Raw genomic sequence first — 25,314 nt, 5'->3', positions numbered from 1 at the left:
TCTGACAAGGTAAGTCTCACTGCAGGCTATGACTCTGCCGTCTGCCAGGCTCAGCGCTCAGCCTGCCTGGGGAGCTGCCCAGGGCGCTGCGGGGAGACGTGTGGGAGGAAGGAGCCCCCCGGAGGGCAGGGCAGGGCAGGGCAGGGCAGGGGCCTTCAGGTGCCAGGGGCATGGGGATCACAGCTTCAGCGCTCCCAGAGTATTACCAAGGGCACTTTGCAAGAGGAGAGACAAGGCAGGGATTTTCCCATACCTGTCCTTAGGGAAGGAGAATGAGTTGGAGGCAGAAATCTGAAAGGAGATGCGAAATATAAACACAACTATAAGAGTCCTGAACTGTACGTTTCTCAGTCTGCAGTTACAAGCACAAACTCCTCATGTGCTTTCAGCCTCTTTTCTCCCAAAGGATTGCACCAGCTGAAATTTCCGTACTTCTCTGCAGACATGAATATTGCACTTGTCCAGCCAACCGGCAGCTTTCTCTAGTAGAAATTTAAGTGCACAGAGGTAGGAATGGGCACTCTGAGTGCAGACAGAGGAAAGATATGAGGAATGGAAATATGTCATAGGAAGAAAGTATCCAGGAGGCTGGGATATGATTAGGGAATGAGAGGAAAGCAAGAGCTCCTTCATCTTCGACTTCTCAAGGCATGGTGAAGCTCATGTAAATTCAAGTTATGGAGTTAAATTAACGTTGTCCTAAGAGAAAGAAAAACTGTTATAGTATAGGGGGAGGAGTGACTCTGAAAAAGCTCTTGACTCGTCATTATCTTCTGCACTCTGAACAGGACTCCATGCCCAGGAACTGCAGATGCCCAACAGCAGCTCCATCAGCGAGTTCCTCCTCCTGGCGTTGGCAGACACGCGGCAGCTGCAGCTCCTGCACTTCTGGCTCTTGCTGGGCATCTACCTGGCTGCCCTCCTGGGCAACGGCCTCATCAGCACAGCCGTAGCCTGCCACCACCGCCTGCACACCCCCATGTACTTCTTCCTCCTCAACCTCGCCCTCCTCGACCTGGGCTGCATCTCCACCACTCTCCCCAAAGCCATGGCCAATGCCCTCTGGGACACCAGGCACATCTCCTATGCAGGTTGTGCTGCACAGGTCTTTTTCTTTTTGTTTTTGTTCTCAGCAGAGATTTCTCTTCTCACCATCATGTCCTATGACCGCTATGTTGCCATCTGTAAGCCCCTGCACTACAGGACCTTGATGGGCAGCAGAGCTTGTGCCACCATGGCAGCAGCTGCCTGGGCCACTGGGCTTCTTTATTCCCTGCTGCACACTGCCAATACATTTTCAATACCACTGTGCCAAGGCAATGCTGTGGATCAGTTCTTCTGTGAAATCCCCCAAATCCTCAAGCTCTCCTGCTCTGAATCAGACTACCTCAGGGAAATTGGTTTCATTGTTTTTAGTGTTCTTGCTGTATTTGTGTGTTTTGTTTTTATTATTGTGTCCTATGTGCAGATCTTCAGGGCTGTGCTGAGGATGCCCTCTGAGCAGGGACGCCACAAAGCCTTCTCCACGTGCCTCCCTCACCTGGTCGTGGTCTCCCTCTTTGTCAGCACTGACTTTTTGACCTACCTGAAGCCCCCCTCTATCTCATCTCGATCCCTGGATCTGGTGGTTACATTTCTGTACTCAGTGGTGCCTCCAGTACTGAACCCCCTCATCTACAGCATGAGGAACCAGGAGCTCAACGATGCAGTGAGGAAAATGATGTCATGGACAAATTTCAGCAGGGATCGTCTTCTCATCTGTCTCAACAAATGACTCACAGTTTTTTCCAAAACATGTCTATGTTATCTTAGAAATATTGAATGGCCTTTACTGAAAAAAAAAAAACATAAAGATCATCTAGTTTCAACCCCACTGTTACAGGCAGCGTCACCAACCACCAGAGCAGGCTGCCCAGAGCCTCTCATCCAGCCTAGCTTTGAATGCCTCCAGGGATGGGGCATCCACAACCTCTGTGGGCAACCTGTCCCAGGCCTTCACCACCCTCTGGGTGAAAAACATCCTTTTAATATCTAACCTAAACCTCCCATTCTCAGTTTAAAACCATTCCCCCTGTTGTACCACTACCCTATGTCCTAAACAGCCGTTCCCCCTCCTCTTTATAAATTCCCTTGAAGTATTGGAAGGTCTCAATGAAGTTTCCTCTAAATCTTCCCCAAGCTAAACAAGTCCAGTTCCCTCAACTTTTCTTCCTAGCAGATATGCTCCAGCCTTCTGATCGTCTTAGTGCCCTCCTCTGGACCCGCCCCCAGAGCTCCATGTCCTTCCTGTACTGTGGGCCCCAGGCCTGGGCACAATGCTGCAGATGGGGCCTCACAAGAGCCGAGTAGAAGGGGGCAATCACCTCCCTCTCCCTGCTGGCTCCCTTTTTTAATGCAGCCCAGAACACAGCTGGCCTTCTGGGTTGCAAATGCACGCTGCTGACTCATGTCCAGCTTCTCGTCCACCAGGACCCCCAAGTCCTTCTCTGCAGGGCAGCTGTCAAGAGGTTCTTCTCCAGGTCTGTATAAACACTTTGCATTGTCCCAGACAAAATACAGCACCTTGCACTCAGCCTTTTTTAACCTCATTAGGTTCACATGGGCCCACTTCTGCAGCCTGTCCAGGTCCCTCTGGATGGCTTCCCTTCCCTCCAATGGATCGGCTGCACCGCTCAGCTTGGTGTCATTTTTAAACTTGCTGAGGGTGCACTCAATACCATCATCTGCACGGTCGATGAAGACGTTGAAGAGCATCCATGGCAAGACTGACCCTTGAGGGATGCCACTTGTGATCGGTCTCCACCCTGACACAGAACCATTGATCACAACCCTTTGGCTGCACCTGACCAGCCAATTCCTAATCCATCGAAAAGTCCAGCCTTCAAACCCACACCTCTCCAATTTAGAGAGAAGGATGTGGCGAGGGACCATCTCAAAGGCTTTACAGAAGTCCACATAGATGACATCCGTCGCTCTTTCCCTGTTCACCAATGCCATCACTCCATCACAGAAGGCCACCAGATTGGTCAGGCAAGATCTGCCCTTGGTAAAGTCATGCTGGCTGTCTCCAATCACCCCTTTGTCTCGTATGTGCCTTAGCATAGCTTCTAGGAGGATCTGCTCTGTGGTCTTCCCAGGCACAGAGGTGAGGCTGACTAGCCTGTAGTTATTATTAAACTGGCAAACTGTAACTGGTCTTGAACATGACTGCGTGGAACTGTCCCTGCTGCTGTGGCTGATGTGGCTGATGGCAGATGTCTCCTGCAGAGGAATCAGGAGCAACCTGGAAATGCCAGGGGATCTCCAGGGACAGTGTTAGAGCCTTAGAGGGCAGTGATTGCTTCCGTATGCAATGACAGACCACTGATCCAAAGAAACAGGGGAAGCTGGGGAGCCCACAGGCAAATGAGGGCTCTGCAGTAGTGCTGCTGAGCCAGCAGGGCAGATGGAGAGGGACTCAGCAGTAGAGATCCCATCCATCCGGGACTGCTTCCCACCCTGAGCAGCACAGGGTCAGCCCCGTGTCCCAGGGCACCACAGCTCCCTTGCTCTGCAGAGCAGCTCCACCAACTCAGGGCCCTGCAGGGTGCATGGGGAGGAAAGCAGAAGGGAAAAGGGAGCTGCTGACAAGCCAGCATGGACACTGCCCTGGGCAAGTCTCTCGGGGAGAATGGCATGGCCTGGAGAGGGGCTATGGAGATTGCTGTGTGGTCAGGGAGGGAGGGATGAGAAGGAACACACCCTGTTTGTCCTCCTACTGCAGGCAGCTGCACCAGAGAGGACCCGCAGCCAGCACCTGGATGGAGCTCTGCCACACGCCTTGCCCTCCCCTCTCCACTGCTGTCACTGCTGATGCACTCAATGACCTCCCAGTGCTGCTGGCCAGCACATCTTCCAGGGGCCATTCAGGTGCTGCAGTGACAGTGAGCTCACATCACCACTCCAGCTATGTGTGCTCAGCCTGCCTCTCCCTTGCTCCTCTGCTCTGTCCTGTCCCTGCTGGGATGAGTGGTGTAGGGATGCGCTTCCTGTCCCCACGTTCACTCCTTCCAGCTGCCGGCCTGGAGGGCTCCTGGGGGTACTGATAGTGGACTTGATGGTGTGGAACAGAATCCAGAGAGAAAAGGTGATGTGAAGCAGCACTTTTGCAGTGGTGGCCTCCATGCTCATTTTGCAAGTGAGAACTTGTGCTCATTGTGCTTGTGGCCTGGAGCTTCTACCCCAGCGTTATCTGCATTGGTCATGGCACAGGAATGGCATTTCATAGACCAGCAACCCACTTTCTTCCTCACATTATGTCATAAACCAGTGTCTTATAAACCACTCTGACAGTGTTTGCATTGGCTCATGGATTACATGACTTAGGCCTCTTTTAGTTATTTGAGTCACAATCCAATGTCATTAGGTCTCCACCTCTGTAGCCGATAAATTTTACACAACCGTCATCTGAGGACTGACCTGCTCTGACCTCGATCTTTTCACACCGTTTCTTATAAACTTCCGTAGATTGGTGGGGATGTTTTCCCATTGTGATGGGTTTCACCACAGTGACTGTGATCTCTACTTGAGTCTTTCAGGCAGAGCTTGTCACTGATGACCCAAAATGGTTCTTGGGTGCTTGTGTTCATTGAGCAATGTAGCGGTCATAGGACATGATGGTGAGAATGGAATACTCTGCTCCAACCATCTGTCTGCAGAGGGCACCTTCCACTTGCTCTTTCTGATCAGGAAGCCAGGAACAGACACTGCTGGTCTCCTTTGATTGCCATTACCATTTGCTCTGACCTGGCTGCTCTGCCATTCCCAGGAGAAGCTCAGTGCACTCTCCCAGAGCTTTACTTGTCTCCTCACTCATCCATCACAAAGATTCACTCTTGTGCTACAATCCAGTTGTGGAAGACATTGAATTGTGTCCCTGTGGTCCAAACAAAAGCTCAGGCCTGAAACTGAACAAAGATTTCTAGCTCTGCATGTGTTGGTGTTCTCATTAGTGCAAAAGCACATGAAGAAACAAGCACCATTGTTCTTAGCATGGCTGCATAACACATGTATGGTATTTGTGTTCAGAAGGTGGCACACAGGCATTAGACCCACTGTGAGGCTCGGAATTGTCCAAGCAGCACGGACACTCCTAGGACATGGTTTTCCTGAAGGCCCTGTGCTGCATTTGCCAGCAGCATGTGTGTGTGCTGGACCACCTAGGGAACTGGCCTGACACTCGGCTGCTTCTGATGCCATTCACGTGTATGCTCATAGAAAACTGAGATTTCATCAGTTGATAAATAAAGATGTGTGCCAGCTTTGTAGTGCCTTGAGCTCCAGAATTTGCAGCAGTTGGAGAACAGAGAAAGATCTGGCTCTTCTTTGGTGTGCTCAGCCATTTAGTCAGCTGCATAACTCTGCATGCACCATGGGGATAGGTAAAGAAGGCAAACTTGGGTGCCCAAAACGTAGAAGTCTGTTGTCATTTAGGATGGCTGAGAATACCTCTATCCCCTCTCTGGCCCACAGCTGATGCTCAGGAAGGAGGTGGCTCTCTCAGGGATGTCCCACATACTGCACAAGCACTAGCACACATCCAGGAGCACCCCAGGCACCTTGGTCATCACCCAGGGTCTGTGTGTGAGCAACTGACTCCCCGCTGAAGGACCAAGGACTCAGAGCAGGAGCTCACATGCAGGCAACTCCTTGGGCTCCTGAACTGAACCAGAGGAATCCCTGAAACTCCTTTGTGTCCGTGGGATGCAGAATCCCATTTCAGCTGCAGGGTTGCCATCTAGGGACTCATCATTCCTGCACTGCCTCAGCTGGATCACTGCTTTGCCCAGGGGAATTCCACTGTCCTTGTCTGTGTGCCCTTTTTGTTTCAGCAAACACTCTCTGGTAGGACTAACCATATGTCTGCAATCAGTCACTGTCCACTGGACGTTTGATGGTTAATTCAGCAGATTTGCAAGTACAATGATGATGTTGCTGTCTTTCAGGAGCTGTTGGCCTTGGAGACCCAGGGACGTCTCAGGGGAGATCAGTGGGGAAATAAAAATGACATCCTCTGCTGCTGAGCTGGGCCAGGCTCCAGGGACACCGAGAGCTCCTACAAGTGGGCAGTGCTGCAGAGAGACAGCTGTGCTGAGGAACAGCTCTTCTGCACAGCACAGCAGGGCTGGGGGCATGATCTGCAGGTGACATGTGGATAGAAGAGAGAAGAGAGAGAGATTGTAGGATGTGTTGTTAGCAGGCTGCGAGCTCACTGGAGAAGCATTACTCACAGCCATAGACACGGTAAGTCTCTGGCTGCAGGCAGTGCTGCTGCTCTTACTGGAGGGATCACTGAATCGGGGACATCCCATTGCAGATCAGGCTGCAGAGAGTCTCTGTTTCTTTATCATGAAGAAGTCGCGTTCCACATGAGGGCTTCCCACCTCAGGACAGGGGCTTTCTGCTGCTACAGCTGCTGTCTGGGGCAGGGGGCTCACAGGTTCACTGCATGCCAGAATGTTTCTAAGGGCACTGTGCAAGAGGAGAGACAAGGCAGGGATTTTACTTTTCCTATTCTCATGGGAAGGAAAGGATTCGGGACAGAAATCTAAAAGGGGCTGACAACTTTGAGCACAGCTCTGAGACTCCTAAATCACACCTCTCTCACTCACTTGTTCTGTGAACAGTCACAGAGTATGTGCTTTCAGCCTCCCCTCTCTTGAAAGATAGAATTACAATTACAAAATTACCAAATTACAATACTATTGCCTTCTGCAGACATGAATAATGCACTCATCCTGCAACCAGGCAGCTTTCTCAGAACAGAACATTTAATGGGACATAATTTGGGACTGGGTGCTTTAAGAGCAGTTGGGGTAAAGATAGGAGACATGGAAACAGATGAAAATATCCAGGGAGTTGGAATAAAATTAAAAAATATGATAAATATATAAGCTCCGTAATTATCCTCTGCACTTGGAATGCTAAATTTCACGAAAATAAACTCAAGTTACGGTGTGAAATCTACATTAACCGATGTGAAGGAGAATGTCTTATAGTATGGTCAGAGGAGTGTTTCAGAGCATGATCTTGACTCGTCATTTTCTGCTGCACTCTGAACAGGACTCCATGCCCAGCAGGAACTGCAGATGCCCAACAGCAGCTCCATCAGCGAGTTCCTCCTGCTGGCGTTGGCAGACACGCGGCAGCTGCAGCTCCTGCACTTCTGGCTCTTGCTGGGCATCTACCTGGCTGCCCTCCTGGGCAACGGCCTCATCAGCACAGCCGTAGCCTGCCACCACCGCCTGCACACCCCCATGTACTTCTTCCTCCTCAACCTCGCCCTCCTCGACCTGGGCTGCATCTCCACCACTCTCCCCAAAGCCATGGCCAATGCCCTCTGGGACACCAGGCACATCTCCTACGCTGGATGTGTTGCCCAGACCTTTCTGTTTGTCCTTCTGTTCTCAGCAGAGTATTGCATTCTCACCATCATGTCCTATGACCGCTACGTTGCCATCTGCAAGCCCCTGCACTACAGGACCTTGATGGACAGCAGAGCTTGTGCCAGCATGGCAGCAGCTGCCTGGGCCACTGGGCTTGTCTATTCCCTGCTGCACACTGTCAGTACATTTTCACTGTCTTTCTGCTATGGCAATGCTGTGGATCAGTTCTTCTGTGAAATCCCCCAGATCCTCAAGCTCTCCTGCTCTGGTTCTTACCTCAGAGAAGTTGGACTTATCATATTTAGTGCCTTAATCTTCTTTGGTTGTTTTGTATTCATTGTTTTGTCCTATGTGCAGATCTTCAGGGCCGTGCTGAGGATGCCCTCTGAACAGGGAAGGCACAAAGCCTTCTCCACATGCCTCCCTCACCTGGCCGTGGTCTCCCTTTTTGTCACCACTTGCATGTTTGCCTACCTAAAGCCCCTTTCGGCCTCCTCCCCAATCCTGGACCTGGTGGTGGCAGTGTTATATACAGTAGTACCCCCAGTAATGAACCCCCTCATTTACAGCATGAGGAATCAGGAGCTCATGCGTGCTCTCAAGAAACTGTTTGCAAATGTACTGCTTCAGCATCAGTAAAATGTTCATCACATGACTATCAGAAATTCAGGAAAAGCTCGGATTGCCTTTGTTTCAACTCCTTCACACTCCCTCCCAGTTTGTTATTTCTATGGTAATTTTAATCCCAATAAAGAAATGCTGTTCATCACATTTCTTCATTTTCTACCTTTGTCTTCTGGCTTGCAATTCTGATGTACAAAAGCAAGCCAGCTGTTTGAATCAATAAAGAAATCATCAGAATATTGTTTGTTTCAGCTCCCACCTGCTCTGGATCACAGAGAGCAGCCCTGCACACACGAGGGGTGCAGGAACCAGGAGCCCAATGCCACATGGAGCAGCGGCCCTGGTGTCTGTGAGGCTGCCCCTCACCGCCCTCTCTGCTGCCTTTGAGTTGTGCTGCTGCTTCCCTGGAGCCATGGTCATGGGCAGCAGCAGGACGTGATCTTTTCAATTCTGCTTTCTTTACATCTTCCAACTGTCCTCTTGTGTCCTTGCATTTCTGTCAGCTGTCAGTTCTTGTGCAATTGGTGAAGGTTGGCCTCCCTACCGGGACCATCGTAACAGATGGGGCTGCTCAGCGCAGGGCCACAAGTCTGAATGCCTCTTCCAAAGCTGTGCCAGGAATACAGCAAAGGAGTTGCCCTCGGGAATGTCCTCTAGCTTTGTTTGTGTTCAGAATGGTTCACGGTCCCATGTAGAGGAGCAAAGGATGGATGAGAATTCCCTTCTTGGTTGTACATGGCCCAGCAAACAGTAACTGGTCTTGAACATGACTGTGTGGGACAGACCCTGCTGCAGTTGGGCTGATGGCAGCTGTCATCAAGGAGAGGAATCAGGAGCAACCTGGAAATGCCAGGGGATCTCCAGGGACAGTGTTAGAGCCTTAGAGGGCAGTGATTGCTTCCGTATGCAATGACAGACCACTGATCCAAAGAAACAGGGGAAGCTGGGGAGCCCACAGGCAAATGAGGGCTCTGCAGTAGTGCTGCTGAGCCAGCAGGGCAGATGGAGAGGGACTCAGCAGTAGAGATCCCATCCATCCGGGACTGCTTCCCACCCTGAGCAGCACAGGGTCAGCCCCGTGTCCCAGGGCACCACAGCTCCCTTGCTCTGCAGAGCAGCTCCACCAACTCAGGGCCCTGCAGGGTGCATGGGGAGGAAAGCAGAAGGGAAAAGGGAGCTGCTGACAAGTCAGCATGTACAATGTCCTGGGCAAGTCTCTCAGGGAGAATGGCATAGCCTGGAGAGGGGCTATGGAGATTGCTGTGTGGTCAGGGAGGGAGGGATGAGAAGGAACACACCCTGTTTGTCCTCCTACTGCAGGCAGCTGCACCAGAGAGGACCCGCAGCCAGCACCTGGATGGAGCTCTGCCACACGCCTTGCCCTCCCCTCTCCACTGCTGTCACTGCTGATGCATTCAATGACCTTCCAGTGCTGCTGGCCAGCACATCTTCCAGGGGCCATTCAGGTGCTGCAGTGACAGTGAGCTCACATCACCACTCCAGCTATGTGTGCTCAGCCTGCCTCTCCCTTGCTCCTCTGCTCTGTCCTGTCCCTGCTGGGATGAGTGGTGTAGGGATGCGCTTCCTGTCCCCACGTTCACTCCTTCCAGCTGCCGGCCTGGAGGGCTCCTGGGCTCCTATCCTACTGATAGTGGACTTGATGGTGTGGAGCAGAGTCCAGAGAGAAAAGGTGATGTGAAGCAGCACTTTTGCAGTGGTGGCCTCCATGCTCATTTTGCAAGTGAGAACTTGTGCTCATTGTGCTTGTGGCCTGGAACTTCTACCTCAGAGTTATCTGCATTGGTCATGGCACAGGAATGGCATTTCACAGACCAGCAACCCACTTTCTTCCTCACGTTGTGTCATAAACCAGTGTCCTTCACTCTGACAGTGTTTGCATTGGCTCATGGATTACATGAATTAGACCTCTTTTAATTATTTAAGTCACAATTCAGTCCTTTTTGCTCTCCACCTCTGTAGCAGATAAACTTGACATGCCCTTCCTCTGAGGACTGACCTGATGGGTCTTTTCACGCTGTTCCTTTTTAATTTCCATAGTTTGGTGGGACATTCTCCCAGTGTTGGGATGGGTTTCACCACAGTGACTGTGATCTCTACTTGAGTCTTTCAGGCAGAGCTTGACACTGATGACCCAGAATGGTTCTTGGGTGCTTGTGTTCATTGAGAATAAATCAGAGTTTCTTGGCTTCCCAGTGGCCATTTCAGCACTGGGTCACCCCCAAGGATCCACTGACTTGTCTGGGGGGCATTGAGTGTGCTGTGTTGGGCTGCAGCTACAGGGACAAAGACAACTATAGGCAGTGTACTGCCCTGAGATCCTCATCCCAAGTTCCATCTGCAGCTTCCAGAGGGCTCTGGTCTCCTGCAGGTCCTCTCGGAAAGCTGCCTGTCCAGACAGGAACTGTGAAGCCTCTGGAGATGGCATGGGATGCTTGTGATCACACAGTGGAGTTTTGCTCCTCCCCATCTATCCTTCAGTTAATGTGTGTTTCCTATTAATATTTATCATTTTCTAACTATCTGTGTAAAATACTTGTCCTGCCAAATTTCTTGTGGCCTGTCAGCCATTGAGAAGAAGGAACCTCACGATCTTCTTCCAAGGGACCTGCCAGCTTCATGGACAGACATGGACAAGTCATGTCCCTCCTGCTATCGAGTTGGTGCTCACACAGAAGAGCCATCACAATCCCGTACACAAACCTCCTTCTTGCTCTATGGCCCTACCAGGTGCTCAGGCAGACAGGATCCCACAGGCAACACGTCAACCTGGCACTTTCTGTCAGCCTCTCAGGGACACTGCAGATGTGATCCTGTATGCACAGATCCCAGCCAGAAGGCAAGGGCTGACCAACAGCTGCTTCAGGCAGAAGGCAGCACACCATGCCTTTCTGGGGCTGGCCTGTCAACTCCACACACACAAGTGATCTCACAGCCACCTTCACAGCCTCGTGCCACCTGCAGGCCCAGGAGGTCCTGAGGTAGAGCTGAGCTCATGGCAGCATTCCTACCCACCTCCTCCTGATGGCCTCAAGCTGATCAGTCACATCACCTCCTGTACATACATCACCTCACATTCATCACTGCATTACATGCATTTGCTCAAAGACTCCATGATTCCTGCTCTGCCCTGGACAGCCAAGTACCCAAAGTATAGAGTTAGAGAAGGGGTTGAAAGTGAGAAGAACAGAGTACACGAACAGGCTCTGTGGATGTTGGGTGTTCAGGGTAGGGATTAAGGGTTATAACTCACCTTTTGGGGAAGAGATTAAGCAAAGGTTCAGTGAGAGGGCTTGGTGTTCTGCTAAGGTTTTCAGGACACTGTTAGGGTATGGACAAGCATTATGGATTAGATTTTTGTTTTGCGCTGCAGTTTGGGCAAGCGTTTAATACAATCTTTGAATGTTATCAACAAAGCTTGGTTTTAGCATGAGTAGGAGAGTAAGTGTGGGAATCTGTGCAGTCCATTCCTTGGGAATGTTCTTGGCAGCAACTTTCAAAGAGGCCCTGAGCCTTCAGGCACCGCCATGAGGAGATCTCCATTAGCGACAGACTTGCTGTGGTGGAAGCAATCTGTGTGACAGAAGTGCCCACTGCGTGTCCTTGCCTCTGTTTGCAGCCACACAGCAGCACTGTCACCAAGCCACAGGAGCTGCAAGGCTAAGGGGCAATGGGGTTGAGTTTCAGCTCAACACACCACCACCACACCACTGAATTCTGTCTCTGAGTGCAACACTGAGCCTTTTCTTGAAGAGTTTCTGTCTCACCTCTGTTGGCTGTTCCATTCCTGAGATGGAAGTGGCACCTTACTCAGGAAGGAGGAGGACACAAACTTCTGCAGGAGGACCTACCTGCAAATTCATGCTCCAGAATGTCTCCTGAGAGTCCTGGGAAACCTTTCCTGTACTCTCATGCATACGTCAGCTATCCTAGGGCATCCTGAAGGCAGTGCCCACCTACCTCTGTGAGGCAAATGGAAAGAAATTTTCAGGGAAACGTTTAAACCTCTGAGATGAGAACCCATAGCCAAGAACTTTTCCTATGCAAAGTCTCAAAGGGACTGAGGAAGAGGGGATCTCAGAACCAACGTGCAAACCAGGTGCTGCTGCTGGCCTGTCAGAGGCACTGACAGATGTGAGCCTGCAAGCACAGACCCCAGCCAGGAGCCAAGGGATGGCCCGTCAGCTATTGCAGGCTGAAGTCACCGCACAGTTGGATTAACAGCCGTATGCTTCCTGCTGGATTGTGGGTTTGTGAGAACAACTGACGCTAGCAGTTCCAGAAATGTCTCCCAGGAAGGAAGACAGACAAAGTCATTGCATGCCCTTTGTTTTGTTAAGATTCACTGAGAGCTTGGTTCCTCATGTACACTGTGTCTGGGTTACACTGCATAGGTACAAACTGAGGAGTAATTGATGTGGATAATAGCATTTAAGTGGAAAATATTAGAATACATAAGATAAAGAAAAAAAAATTCAATAAATTACACATCAAACATGAGTACATAAACCGAAAGAAGGCAGTTGGATTCTGTTAAAATCTGCATTACAACTCCTAGACAGAAAAGGGTGGGCAGTTCATTGTTTTCAAAACACATTTGTTCATCAGTTTCCACAGAGCATCCTTGACTTCCTGGTTCCTCATGCTGTAGATGAGGGGGTTCATTACTGGAGGTACCACCGAGTACAGAAATGACACCACCAGATCCAGGGATGGGGAGGAGATGGAGGGAGGCTTCAAATAGGCAAACATCACAGTGCTGAGAAACAAGGAGACCACAGCCAGGTGAGGGAGGCACGTGGAGAAGGCTTTGTGTCGTCCCTGCTCAGAGGGCATCCTCAGCACGGCCCTGAAGATCTGCACATAGGACACAACAATGAAAACAAAACAGCCAAATAAAACAAGGATACTAGCCATGGTAAGTCCAAGTTCTCTGAGGTAGGATTCAGAGCAGGCGAGCTTGAGGATGTGGGGGATTTCACAGAAGAACTGATCCACAGCATTGCCTTGGCAGAGAGGCAGTGAAAATGTGTTGGCAGTGTGCAACAGGGAATAGAGAAGCCCTGTGCCCCAGGCAGCTGCTGCCATGCCGGCACAAGCTCTAAAGCTTATAAGGATTTCATAGTGCAGAGGCATGCAGATGGCAACGTAGCGGTCATAGGACATGATGATGAGGATGGAATACTCTACACAAAAGAAGAAAAGGAAAAAGAAGAGCTGTGCAGCACATCCAGCGTAGGAGATGTGCCTGGTGTCCCAGAGGGCATTGGCCATGGCTTTGGGGAGAGTGGTGGAGATGCAGCCCAGGTCGAGGAGGGCGAGGTTGAGGAGGAAGAAGTACATGGGGGTGTGCAGGCGGTGGTGGCAGGCTATGGCTGTGCTGATGAGGCCGTTGCCCAGGAGGGCAGCCAGGTAGATGCCCAGCAAGAGCCAGAAGTGCAGGAGCTGCAGCTGCCGCGTGTCTGCCAACGCCAGGAGGAGGAACTCGCTGATGGAGCTGCTGTTGGGCATCTGCAGTTCCTTTGGGCATGGAGTCCTGTTCAGAGTGCAGAAGATAATGACGAGTCAAGGCCATTCTTAGCAACACTCCTCCTGCTACACTATAAAACCCTTTCTGTCTTTTTCACCTATGTTCATTTAGCTCCATTACTTGAATTTAGTATCCTGAATCTCAGCTTCCCATAAGCAGAGGAAACAAATGGAGCTTTTACCCTTCTCTCATTTTTAATCTTGTCCCATCTCCCTGGATATTTTCATCTGTTTCGTGTCTCATTTTTAACCCCAACTGCTCTTAGAGTCCACAACCACAACCTCTGTGCCCTTATATTTCTGTTAGAAAAATCTGTCTGATTTCAGGATAAGTATATTATTCATGTCTGCAGACAACAATAATAATTTCAACTGGTTCCATCCTATGACGAATGAGAGGCCGAAAGCCCACTCTGTGTGACTATTCACAAAAGAAGCAATTGATTCAAGAAAAACTTGGGAGTCTCAGAGCTGTGTTTAAAGTTGACAGCCCCTTTTAGATTCCTGCCTTCATTCTTTTCCCCTTCACTCAGACAAGGAAATGGAAAATCCTTGCCTTGCCTCTCCTCTTGCAAAGCATCCTTGGAAATACTCTGTAGCGCAGTGTAGCTGAGTTCCTGCTGCCCCAGGCAGCAGAAGACCCCTGCTCTGCCCTGCCCTGCCCTGCCCTGCCCGGCCGGGGGGCTCCTTCCCCCCACACATCTCCCCGCAGCGCCCTGGGCAGCTCCCCGGGCAGGCTGAGTGCTGAGCCTGGCAGGCAGCAGAGTCCCTGTCCCGGCACACTGGGGCCCCTGGGGCACAGCAGGGACCTGCTCTGCAGGACAGCCCTGGGCACCTGGCTGCAGCCCTGGCTGCACAGCCTGTAGCCGTCCTGGGACATGCAGCACCCAGGGCTGTGCTCTGATGCTGCAGCACAGAAGCCCTCAGATGCAGCAGGTCTTTCTTCATGATAAAGAAATGAAATGTATGCAGCCCATTTTGCAATGAGGTGTCTCAAATTTAGTGGTCCCTTCACTGAAAGCCACTACACTGCCTTCAGTGAGAAACTTACCTTGTCCAGGGCTGTGAGCAACGCTCCTGCAATGAGCTCACATTCTGCTCACACTGTACACATCCTGTAAGCTTTCTCCTCTTTCTCTCCTCTCCTCATGTCACCTGCAGGCTGTGCTGTGTAGAAGAGCTGCTCCTGGGCACAGCTGTCTCTCCACAGCACTGCCCATTTGTATGAGCTCCCTGTTTCCCAGGAGCCTATGCCAGATCTGCAGCAGAGTATTTCACTTTCTCTTCCTCACTGCTCACCCTGGAGATGCCCTTGGAGCTCTGTGGCTGGCAGCTCCTGATAGACAACAGGGTTATCTCTGCAAAACGTAAAGTCAGATGAATTAATCACCAGTAGACAGATTGATTCCAGAAGCATGGTTCATCCTAACAGATCATGCTTGCCTAGAAGAGCTGCAAATGCCTCACCTGGAAAGCTCTGTTCATAGCCCTTTACAAAGAGGACACACAGACAAGGACAGGGACCCTCTGACTTCCCCTGTGCAGGGCAGTCGTTCAGTTGAGGAAATCGGTGCAGGGGTCTCATCTCCAGGTGGAAAAGTGTGGGGTTGAAATAAGGTTCAGTTCCCCACAAACCCACAGGAGATGGGACTCCTGTTGGTTCAGATCAGATGTGTACAATGAGTTGTCTGCATGTGTGAGCCCCTGGTCTGCATCCTTTGTCTTCCTTCAGCGGTAAGTCGCTTGCTCACACACAGGCACTCGGTGATGACCAAGGTGCCTGTGGTGTTCCTAGATGTGTGCAAAAGTGCCTGCAAGCTGTGGTAGACAACCTCTCAGAGAGCCACCTCCTTCCTGAGCATCAGCTGGGGGCCAGACAAGGAATGGGAGTGTTCTTGGCCATGCTAAATGACATCAGATCTGCCAGTAATGGGCACCTGAGAGTTTCATTTTTCACCTCTCCCTATGCAGCATGCAGCATTATTCAGCTGACCAAATGGATGAGCTCACCAGATGAAGAGTCAGATCTTTCTCTCTTCCCCATCTATTGCATATGCTGGAGCTTAAGGAATTACAGGGCTGTGACACACCTGCATTCTTTCACTGATGATACTTCATTTTTTCTGGGCTCTCCTTTGAATGGCAGTTCCCTGGGGTCTCCAGTACACCCCCAGCCAGCTGGCAAACGGAGCTCAGGACCTTCAGGAAAGCCCTGTCCTGGTTGTGTCAGTGCTTGCTGGACAGTTGTGAGCCCCACAGTGGGTCTAGTACCTGTGTGCCACCTTCTGAGCACCAATACCATGGTGTAGATGCAAGGCTCAGCCAGGCTAAATCAAATAATGCTTCCGGCATGGGATGCTTTCTGAAGAGTCTTTACAATAATGATAATAGCACGAATATTAACTCAGTGAGCTGGAAATCCTTGTGCATTTGCAGTCCTGGGGTCTTGTTTGAATCACAGAGACATGGTGGGATGGTTCCCACCTCTGAACTGTAGCAAAGGGGGTAAGGACTCTTTAGGATGGATGGTCAAGGAAGACGAGGATAGGCTGCTGGCTCTGTGAGAGCGCACTGAGCTCCTCCCGGGGATGGCAGAGCAGCCAGCTGAGAACTCATGAAAATGGCTTAAAGAGGAGACCAGCTGTGTCTGTTACTTCCTTTTTGATCAGGAAAAACAAGCAAAAGGGAACACAAGAAGACAAACAGGAGCCTCACAATTTCAGGCCCCTGTCCGACTCAGGGACCTTACTCACTCAAGCATCTGCTGAGGGAGGGGACAGCACAGCAGGTCATATGCCAACCAGAAGATCCCTGGAGAGCACAGATGGCAGCTTCTTGGCCAAGCCTCAAAGGAACCAAAGAGGAGAGTGCTCTGCTGGATCTCATTCTCACCTGTAAATAAGAACTGGTGGGGAACGTGAAGATCAAGGAGAAGTACCTGGCATGAAGGGCATGATGGACATGAAGGGAATGAAGCCTCCACTGCTGCACGTGAACATTTAAAACAAGCTTTGAGAAAAAAAAGAAACCTCAGTGTGACTCAGTCAGTGCAAAGATAGAGAGATGTCACAGACAATTCTGAACAGGGAAATTCTGGAGGGCACCAAACTCTGTGCAGGACACAAACGGATCTGCTCTTCTCTTTGAAGCTGTAAGTCTGAAAGGTGTTTCTAAACATCAATAAAATTTAAACAAAAGATTGAAGACAAAGACGGAAATCAGTGAAAATTCATTGACACACTTCAAATTCTGAAATTCTTTCAAGTCATGAAAACACTAGCCCGCAAGGCGGGCATTATTTTGTCTGATTTTTATTTTTCTCTTTTTTTCTAAAAAAGAAAAAAAAGAAAAAAAAGAAAAAAAGAAATAAAAAAGAAAATGTTTTCCGGAATTCTCATTTTGGAACACAGATGCCTTCAGGTAAACACAGAGGTGCCAGTGCCAATGCCCTGTGACCAATGCCCAGCATCCACCGCTGCTCTACCCTGCTGCGTATTTGATGTCCCTCATCCTCCAGATGTCTCCAGCTCTCCTAAATCAATGACCACGGTTCAGGGCATGTGGGATCGGGATTGTGGGATCTTAGAGACGACTCGACATGAGTTAGCAATCAAGTCCAACGTTTAATGGCAGAGCAGCAGACTATATAACTTTTAAGTACACTTGTCGCGTTCTCATTGGCTATTACTCATGTCTGTCAACCTGTGACCATGACAACGCAAAGTTCCCCGCTACTCCTACTTCCCACAAGGTGGCCACCCAAAAGGTGGCTTTATCATCGTCGGCTGACAATTCCCCCAGTTCGGGATTCAGAAGAATCGCTCGTGCTGGCAGCCTGGGGCGGGTCGATTTATCTGTTCCGTCTGTCACGGATGCGGTAGGCAGTGGTGGGGCAGTGGGCTCGATCTTTTCTGGGGCAGTCCAATGAGGCGAACTCGGATCGCGTACCTCAGCCTCTGACACAGTCGGTGGGGGTGATGGTTCAAAAAGTGATTGTCCTCCTGCCCCAAACACCGATCCTGTCGTCTTACTGTCCTTAGCCGGATCTAGCACCTGTATCATATTTTTCTCTACTTGGTATTTCTTTAGCAGTTAATAAACTCCCGCCAAGGGCTCTGCATCCTTTTAGCCCACTTTTCCCCATCTATTACAGCGTCCCAAATAGCATCACCGAAATCTCGCCATTCCTTAATTTAGAACAGACTTGTACTCAAGTCATTAAAATGCCCTTCTGCCCGGCCTGTCGTAACAAACGACGATAAGGCTTCGGCATGGAGCTTCACTCCCCGCTTCTTTAAGAAGCTTGATAATAGCGACAGGGCCACCTCCAGCTCCATGTCATTTTCCATTCTGGTTTCAGTGCGCGCTCACTCGACCGGCATCTTTCCTCCTGCAGAGAATCCCCACAGCTTTTCAGGTGGCCTCGGGTCCCTGCTTGGGTGTCATTTGCAGGAGTGGGATTGTGGGATCTTAGAGATGACTCAACACGAGTTAGCAACTAAGTCCAACATTTAATGGTAGAGCAACAGAATACATAACTTTTAAGTACACTTGTCATGTTTTCACTGGCTATTACTAATGTCTGTCAACCTGTAAACATGACAACGTGAAGTTCCCTGCTACGCCTACTTCCCACAATGGCTTTCCCATACAGCACAACTTGCAACCAGTTGTTTACTCAAACTCCTTTACACCGTTATCATGTCCTTGATACTCTAAACGTAGCCTTGTTTTTCAAGCCAGCCCTCAACAAGGGCGTGTTTTCAGCAGGCCATCTGGACACGTGCCCTTCCCACTGCCCTCCTGATTTCCCCATCCCTTGCTCTTTGTTCACTCAGATTCCTCCCAGCCATTTGCCTGATCTCTGATCTTCAGGGAGATTATTGGAACTTGCTCCATCTCTGCAAAGTTTCATCTACTCTTTTCTCAACTCCTTAGCTGTCGTTATATCTATCCCTTCCTGTCTAACTCACTTCTTGTACAACTATTCCCTGTGAAAGACAAGCCTCATTAGATGCAGCTTGGACAAGGCATGCAGTTGCTCACTGTGTTTACGGTTCATTCAATTGCATCACGTTTTCTACTGTTTGTTGGTAAAAAAGAGAAATCTTTCATTTCCCATGTGCAGCTGGTTCTCTGGGGAAAGCCAGTGGGAGTTGGTGCAAAGGAGGTTTAACACTGAGCAGGTGACTGCAGAGGAGAAGAGTGATGTGAGGAAAAGTGATGCAAGTCCCATGGGGCCAACGTGAGTAGAAATTGAGTGGGGTAGCTGAGGAGGATGTCTGTACACACAGTGACAGAGCAAAGCTCATTAGGGGACATCCTGGATCAATATCAGTTGCAAAGTGCTGCTTTAAATTCTTGTTCAAACCCAACTATAAAAAAATAAATAACTAGACTTCTTAAATGTCCATCATTCTCTTCCTCTATAAGCTCTCTCCTGATACCTCTCCAGTTTGCTGTGCAAGTTCTCAACACTTAAAAAAGATGACAGGAAGGCACAAGGCACAGGAGGCTTCTGTGGGTTGTAATGGGCCCCAGGGGGCATCTGCTGCTGAGTCCATCAATCTATAGTACAGAGAGGAGATTGTACAAAGTGCTCAGGGAGACAAAGTCAGAAGGAACAGTGAAGTTTCTTGGAATATTAATGGGCCCCACTGAGGGCCATTCACAAGCAAGCTTCCCCAGGGACTTGTTAGAGCAGAGAATTGGAAGCCATGATTAAAGGCAGAACAAGGCAGAGCAAGGTGGCTGTGATGCTGAGAAAAGCCTCCTTTGTCTTGTGAAGCAGAAAGGCCAAGCCCTGATCCCCAGAGCCTTGGCAGGGAGATCCTGTCCCTCCTGCTGGCCCAGGGCCCTTCCTTCCTGGGGCAGTGGGATGGAGGTCTGTGTGCTGTCAAATGAAAGAGCAGGGGACAGCAGCTGCCAGACTCTGCATGGGGTGCAAGGATGCCGTGAGGCCCAAGTCCCATGTGGGCAGTGTGTCTCATCCCAGGATGTGCGATGTGAGAAGGGACCACTCTGAACAAGTAGTCAGTCACAACCGATCTTTGAACTTCAGATCTCTCAAGTCCAAGGTACACGCACCATTTCCTCACTGGGATGTATGGCTCTGAGGATGGCATATGTGATGCTAAACCCACACGCAGAGCTCCTTCCAGGTCCTTCACTTTGGATACAGTAACCACGCACAGCACTACAGGCTTGGGCATGAGTGGCTGGATGACTGTGAAGTGGAAATAGACCTGAGGGTGACGGTTGATGCTAGACAGCATGCCCAGGTGGGCCAATGGCATCCTGGCCTGCAATAGAAACAGCATGGCCAGCAGGAGCAGGGAGGTGATCATCCCTCTGTACTCAGTGCTGGTGAGGGAGCACCTCGAATACTGTGTTCAGTTTTGGGCCCCCCACTACAAGAAAGATATTGAAACATGTCCAGAGCAGGGCAACAAAACTGATGAGGGATCTGGAGCACAAGTTTTATGAGGAGCGGCTGAGGGACCTGGGATTGTTTAGTCTGGAGAAGAGGAGGCTCAGGGGAGACCTCACTGCACTCTACAGTCTCCTGAAGGCAAGTTGTGATGAAGAAGGGTTTGGCCTCTTCTGCCAGGCAACAAACAGGACCCAAGGAAATGGCCACAAGTTGTACCAGAGGAGGTTTAGGTTAGACATAAGGAAGAACTTTTTCTCTCTGAGAGTGGTCAGGCACTGAACGGCTGCCCAGGGATCTGGTGGAGACGCCGTCCCTGGCAGTGTTCAAAAGGCATCAGGATGAGGAGCTACAAGATATGGTTTAGTGCTTGTGGTAGAAATGGTAGTGGGAGGACGGTTGGACCAGATGATCTTACAGGTCATTTCCAACCTTGTGATTCTATGATTCTATGATTCTAATCTGCCTTGATCCATCATCACTGCCCTACTGCCCATTGTGACAGAACAGTGCATCTGCCATCACTGTGCTCCTTCCCACTGTGACAGCACACTAACTCTGACATCACAGTGCTCCTGGCCTGCATCCACTGGACAGCACAGTGACCCTGACATTACATTGTTCCTTCTCACTGCCACAGAACAATGACTGCAACACCACTGTGTTCATCACAGTGTGCTGTGACAACACAGTGGTGCTGAAATCACTGAGTTTCTCTCCCTGTCATGGTTTTATGATTTTTGGTCATCAGTATTCCACACCATAACATCATGTAATGCACTGGGGGTGGGGTTTGATATCTGCCGAATGTTCGTCCAACGGAGAAGAACTGCATTTCCCCAGGAGGCTTTGCGGTCAGCAAGGGGATATAACTCCATGCAAGGTCACCTGATCCTTCTTCTTCGCCTGCGCTTCGCTGTCTGCGCTTCGCTTTCTGCGCTTCGCTGCCTGCGCTTCGCCATCTGCACTTTGCCGTCTGTACTTCAGTCACTCAACTGGACTGCACTTCTCACCCCAGCATTGTGGTGAGGTCTATACAATTCAAACAGATTCTCTCTCTCTCTCTCATTGTATTTTACTAATACTATATTTAGTAAAATCATTTGTTCCACCTCAGATTAGTGCTGTTGTTTTCAAGTATTTTGGGGTCCCCTGCTTCCCCTTTCCCAGAGGCGCAGATCCGCAGATCCCTCCGCCCTGCTGGTCACGGAACTGGGCCGGACCAGCCCATAAACCGTTGACATTTTTGGTGGAGAATGCGGGCAACAGTTGCTTTCTAGCTGTTTAGACTCTCTGCTCTCGGAGAGTTCCGTTGGGAAAGCTTATCTGTTTTACCGCTACTCTCTGAAAACGTGACCTTGAGAACTCCAGGCGGACTGCCAGTATCGTAGGATATTTGTAAACTCTGAGCTTTACTATCTTGCCTCTGTAAAAAAGAAAAAAAAAAAAAAAAAAAAAAAAAAATGCTTTCTGTAGTGAAACTGACTCTTAAAGGGCTGCACGCTGCTGCCTCTTCTTTCCTAATGCTCAAAACATACTGGGCATTAATTAAGCTGGCCACCTTGCTCTATGGAGCAATCAGCATATACAATCAATTGAAAACATGGGTGGAAATATGGACCTGGCACGTTCGTACAATGTGGCTTACAATTCCGGAGACAGCTGTCAATTTTACAGGACTGGGATTTTTTAAGGTTTCCAGTCTCACCTTTCAGCCTGTAATGCAGTTTTTGAATGAACACCTAGTCGCATTACTAATCTCCCTGAATGTATTGCTCATCATTTTGCTCAGTATTAGTATTTATTATATTTTGAGGATGTCCTCCCCAAAACCAGAGAATACTGAGTGGCAGGGAGTGTGGAGAGGTCTGGGAAAGACTTTAAACAGATGGAAATCTTCAGTCTCATGGAACTTTACTCCAGAACACCTGAAAGACCCCGAGAGTCTAAACAGCTATTTAAGGCAGGAATGTTGCGGCTTGGGCAGCTCTGAGGAGGCACATATGATTTGGGGCCTGGCTAATGCTTATCGGGCCTTATTCAATACTATCCTGGAGAGAGAGAGAGCTTCTGAAATTGAAAGGGAGAGTCTCAGGGAAAAAGTTCAAAATGAGCGAGAGAGTCTCCTGCTCCAGAGGAAAAACCTCCGATCTGAGAGAGATGCCCTCCGAATTGAGAGAGACTCCCTGCAATCCAAGCTCGACAATCTTCAATCTCAACAACACACCCTCCAATCTGAGCTAGATACTGTCATAATCGAACGAAACGAAAGCTCCAAGCTGAACTGGAGGATGAGAGCATTGGAACTGACCAACCTGATCAACCACAGGAGGCACCACAATCGATGTCAGTTGCCCCTGTAAGAGGACGGAAAACAAAGCGAATCTCGACTCAGTTAGAAGAGAAAAAAGAGGAGGAAAGAGGTCCAGAGGAGTGGCTCCGAGGGCCAAGAGAAGCACCTCTGAGTCCAGGGGAGGGGCCCTCAGTAAGACCACGGTCACCAACACCTACAAGGGCAAGAAGTCCTGGAAGAGCAAGAGGTGAGCAAGATATTGTTACCTTTGTTGATCGATCTCTGAAAATGAATGAAATTCGAAGTCTGAGAAAAGACTTCTCACGCCACCCAAATGAGCCTATTGCTACTTGGTTACTTCGATGCTGGGACAATGGGGCCAACAGTGTGTGGCTAGATAGTAGAGAAGCTCGCCAACTGGGTGGCATTGCTAGGGACTCAGCCATTGACAGAGGTATTAGTACATGCCAGAACCAGGCCTTCACCCTCTGGAAGCGGATGTTGTTAGCTGTAAAAGAAAGATACCCCTTCAAAGACGATCTGATGCCTGAGAAGAAGAAATGGGCTGATATGGAAGAAGGCATCCGTTATTTGAGAGAATGTGCTGTGGTGGAAACACTACATAGCCCCGATTTCATTCCTGATGAGCCAGACCAAGAGCATGATCCCGAGAGAGCCAGGTGTACACCAAACATGTGGCGTACATTCACAAAGACTGCACCAGAAAGGTACGCCAGTACATTTGCAGCTATGTATGGCAGAGGGGAAAGAAGACCTTATAAATGAGTTGCTTAATAAACTTCAAGACTTTGAGTTACATTTAAGCCCTCTACGAGCTTGTGTTTCAGCCATTGAAAAAGTAGCTGAAAAGCTGGACAGAATGGAGAACAAACAAGAAGATATAATAGGTAAACTATCAATCGTGCCTGATGCCGATGAATACATGGTGGTAACAGATACATCCAATGAGGAACAGAATTCCCAAAACAGCCTACTTGAGGGGCTAATCAACTTGATTTCCTCCCAGTCAGTGTCATCCAACGTCTCAGCTATCAAAAGAAGACGTCCTCCTGCTCGAACAAGTGACAACAGTAAGACCACGTCACGTTTTGCCTTGTGGCATTACCTACGCAACCATGGAGAAGATATGAAGAAGTGGCATAAGCAACCTACTCCAGCACTTCAAGCACGGGTAAAAGAATTACAAGACAAATCAACCACCAAGGTGAACTTCTCCAGAAAGGTGATTGCTCCAGTTGCTGAAGACAACGGAGGTAACAAATAGAGGGGCCCTGCCCCCAGCCAGGGGGGGGAAAGGGATAATAGAGTTTATTGGACTGTGTGGATTAGATGGCCTGGCACATCAGAATCACTAAAATATAGGGCCCTGGTGGATACTGGTGCACAGTGCACTCTAATGCCCTCGAGTCACCAAGGGACAGAATCAATTTATATTCATGGGGTGACAGGAGGTTCCCAAGAACTGACTATGTTGGAGGCCGAAATCAGCCTCACTGGTAGAGACTGGCAAAAGCACCCTATTGTGACTGGCCCAGAGGCTCCATGTATACTTGGTATTGATTACCTCAGAAGGGGATATTTTAAGGATCCCAAAGGGTATCAATGGGCCTTTGGAATAGCTGCTGTAGACACAGGTGTTAAGCAGTTATCTGTTTTGCCTGGCCTATCAGAAGATCCATCTGTTGTGGGGTTGCTACAAGTGGAAGAGCAACAGGTACCGATAGCTACAAAAACGGTGCACAGACGGCAGTATCGCACCAACAGGGATTCCTTGCTCCCCATTCAGAAGTTAATTCATCAATTAGAGAATCAGGGAGTGATCAGCAAAACTCACTCGCCTTTTAACAGCCCCATATGGCCAGTGCGTAAAGCCAGTGGAGAATGGAGGCTGACGGTGGACTACCGTGGCCTGAATGAAGTTACACCCTCATTGAGTGCTGCTGTGCCAGATATGTTAGAACTCCAATACGAACTGGAGTCAAAAGCAGCTAAGTGGTATGCCACCATTGACATTGCTAACGCCTTTTTCTCCATTCCTTTGGCCAAAGAATGTAGGCCACAGTTTGCTTTCACATGGAGGGGCATTCAGTATACCTGGAATCGTTTGCCCCAGGGGTGGAAACATAGTCCAACCATTTGCCATGGGTTGATCCAAGCTGCACTGGAACAGGGAGGTGCTCCTGAGCACTTACAGTACATTGATGACATCATTGTGTGGGGCAACACAGCAAAGGAAGTTTTTGAGAAAGGAGAGCAAATAATCCAGATCCTTCTCCGTGCTGGTTTTGCTATTAAGCGAAGCAAAGTGAAAGGACCTGCCCAGGAGATTCAGTTCCTAGGCATAAAGTGGCAAGATGGCCGTCGTCACATCCCGACAGATGTGATCAACAAAATCACTGCCATGTCTCCCCCCACTAATAAGAAAGAGACACAATCGTTTCTGGGTGTAGTGGGTTTTTGGAGAATGCATGTTCCAAACTACAGCCTCATTGTAAGCCCACTTTATCAGGTGACACGGAAGAAGAATGATTTTGTGTGGGGTCCTGAGCAGCAGCAGGCTTTTGAGCAGATTAAACAAGAGTTAGCCCGTGCTGTGGCCCTGGGGCCAGTACGGATGGAACAGGATGTGAAGAACATCCTCTACACTGCTGCTGGAGAGAAAGGCCCCACTTGGAGTTTGTGGCAAAGAGCCTTAGGAGAGACCCGAGGCCGACCCTTGGGATTCTGGAGTCGAGCCTACAGGGGGTCGGAGGAGGGCTACACTCCAACTGAAAAGGAGATCTTAGCTGCGTATGAAGGGGTTCGGGCTGCTTCCGAAGTAGTCGGTACTGAAACACAGCTCCTTCTGGCACCTCGACTGCCAGTGCTGAACTGGATGTTCAAGGGAAAGGTTCCTTCCACCCATCATGCTACTGATGCCACTTGGAGTAAGTGGGTTGCACTGATTACACAACGAGCACGGATGGGGAACCTCA

General features: G+C 49.7%; 2 protein-coding genes across 2 annotated transcripts in view; one reads left to right on the top strand and one right to left on the bottom strand.

Annotated features, from left to right (window-relative positions):
• Positions 1-811: 811 nt before the first annotated feature.
• Positions 812-25,314, top strand: part of LOC306956568 (uncharacterized protein) — a gene marked incomplete at both ends in the record, with an annotated part of 35,744 nt that continues 11,241 nt past the window's right edge. The window contains 2 exons of the mRNA XM_079547846.1: positions 812-1,748; positions 7,102-8,016. Of these exons, the coding sequence (XP_079403972.1) occupies positions 812-1,748; positions 7,102-8,016 (1,852 nt within the window). The remainder of the gene's footprint in view (positions 1,749-7,101; positions 8,017-25,314) is intronic.
• On the bottom strand, positions 12,621-13,577 carry LOC306956567 (olfactory receptor 14J1-like; the record flags this gene model as incomplete). The annotated part of the gene is made up of 2 exons (XM_079547845.1): positions 12,621-12,923; positions 13,284-13,577. 2 exons carry the CDS (start codon positions 13,575-13,577, stop codon positions 12,621-12,623), a joined length of 597 nt encoding a protein of 198 aa, XP_079403971.1.

This window comes from Tetrao urogallus, assembly GCF_951394365.1.
Source record: "Tetrao urogallus genome assembly, chromosome: 32".
NCBI classification, from domain to species: Eukaryota; Metazoa; Chordata; class Aves; order Galliformes; family Phasianidae; genus Tetrao; species Tetrao urogallus.
This window is presented reverse-complemented; position numbering and strand designations above follow the sequence as displayed.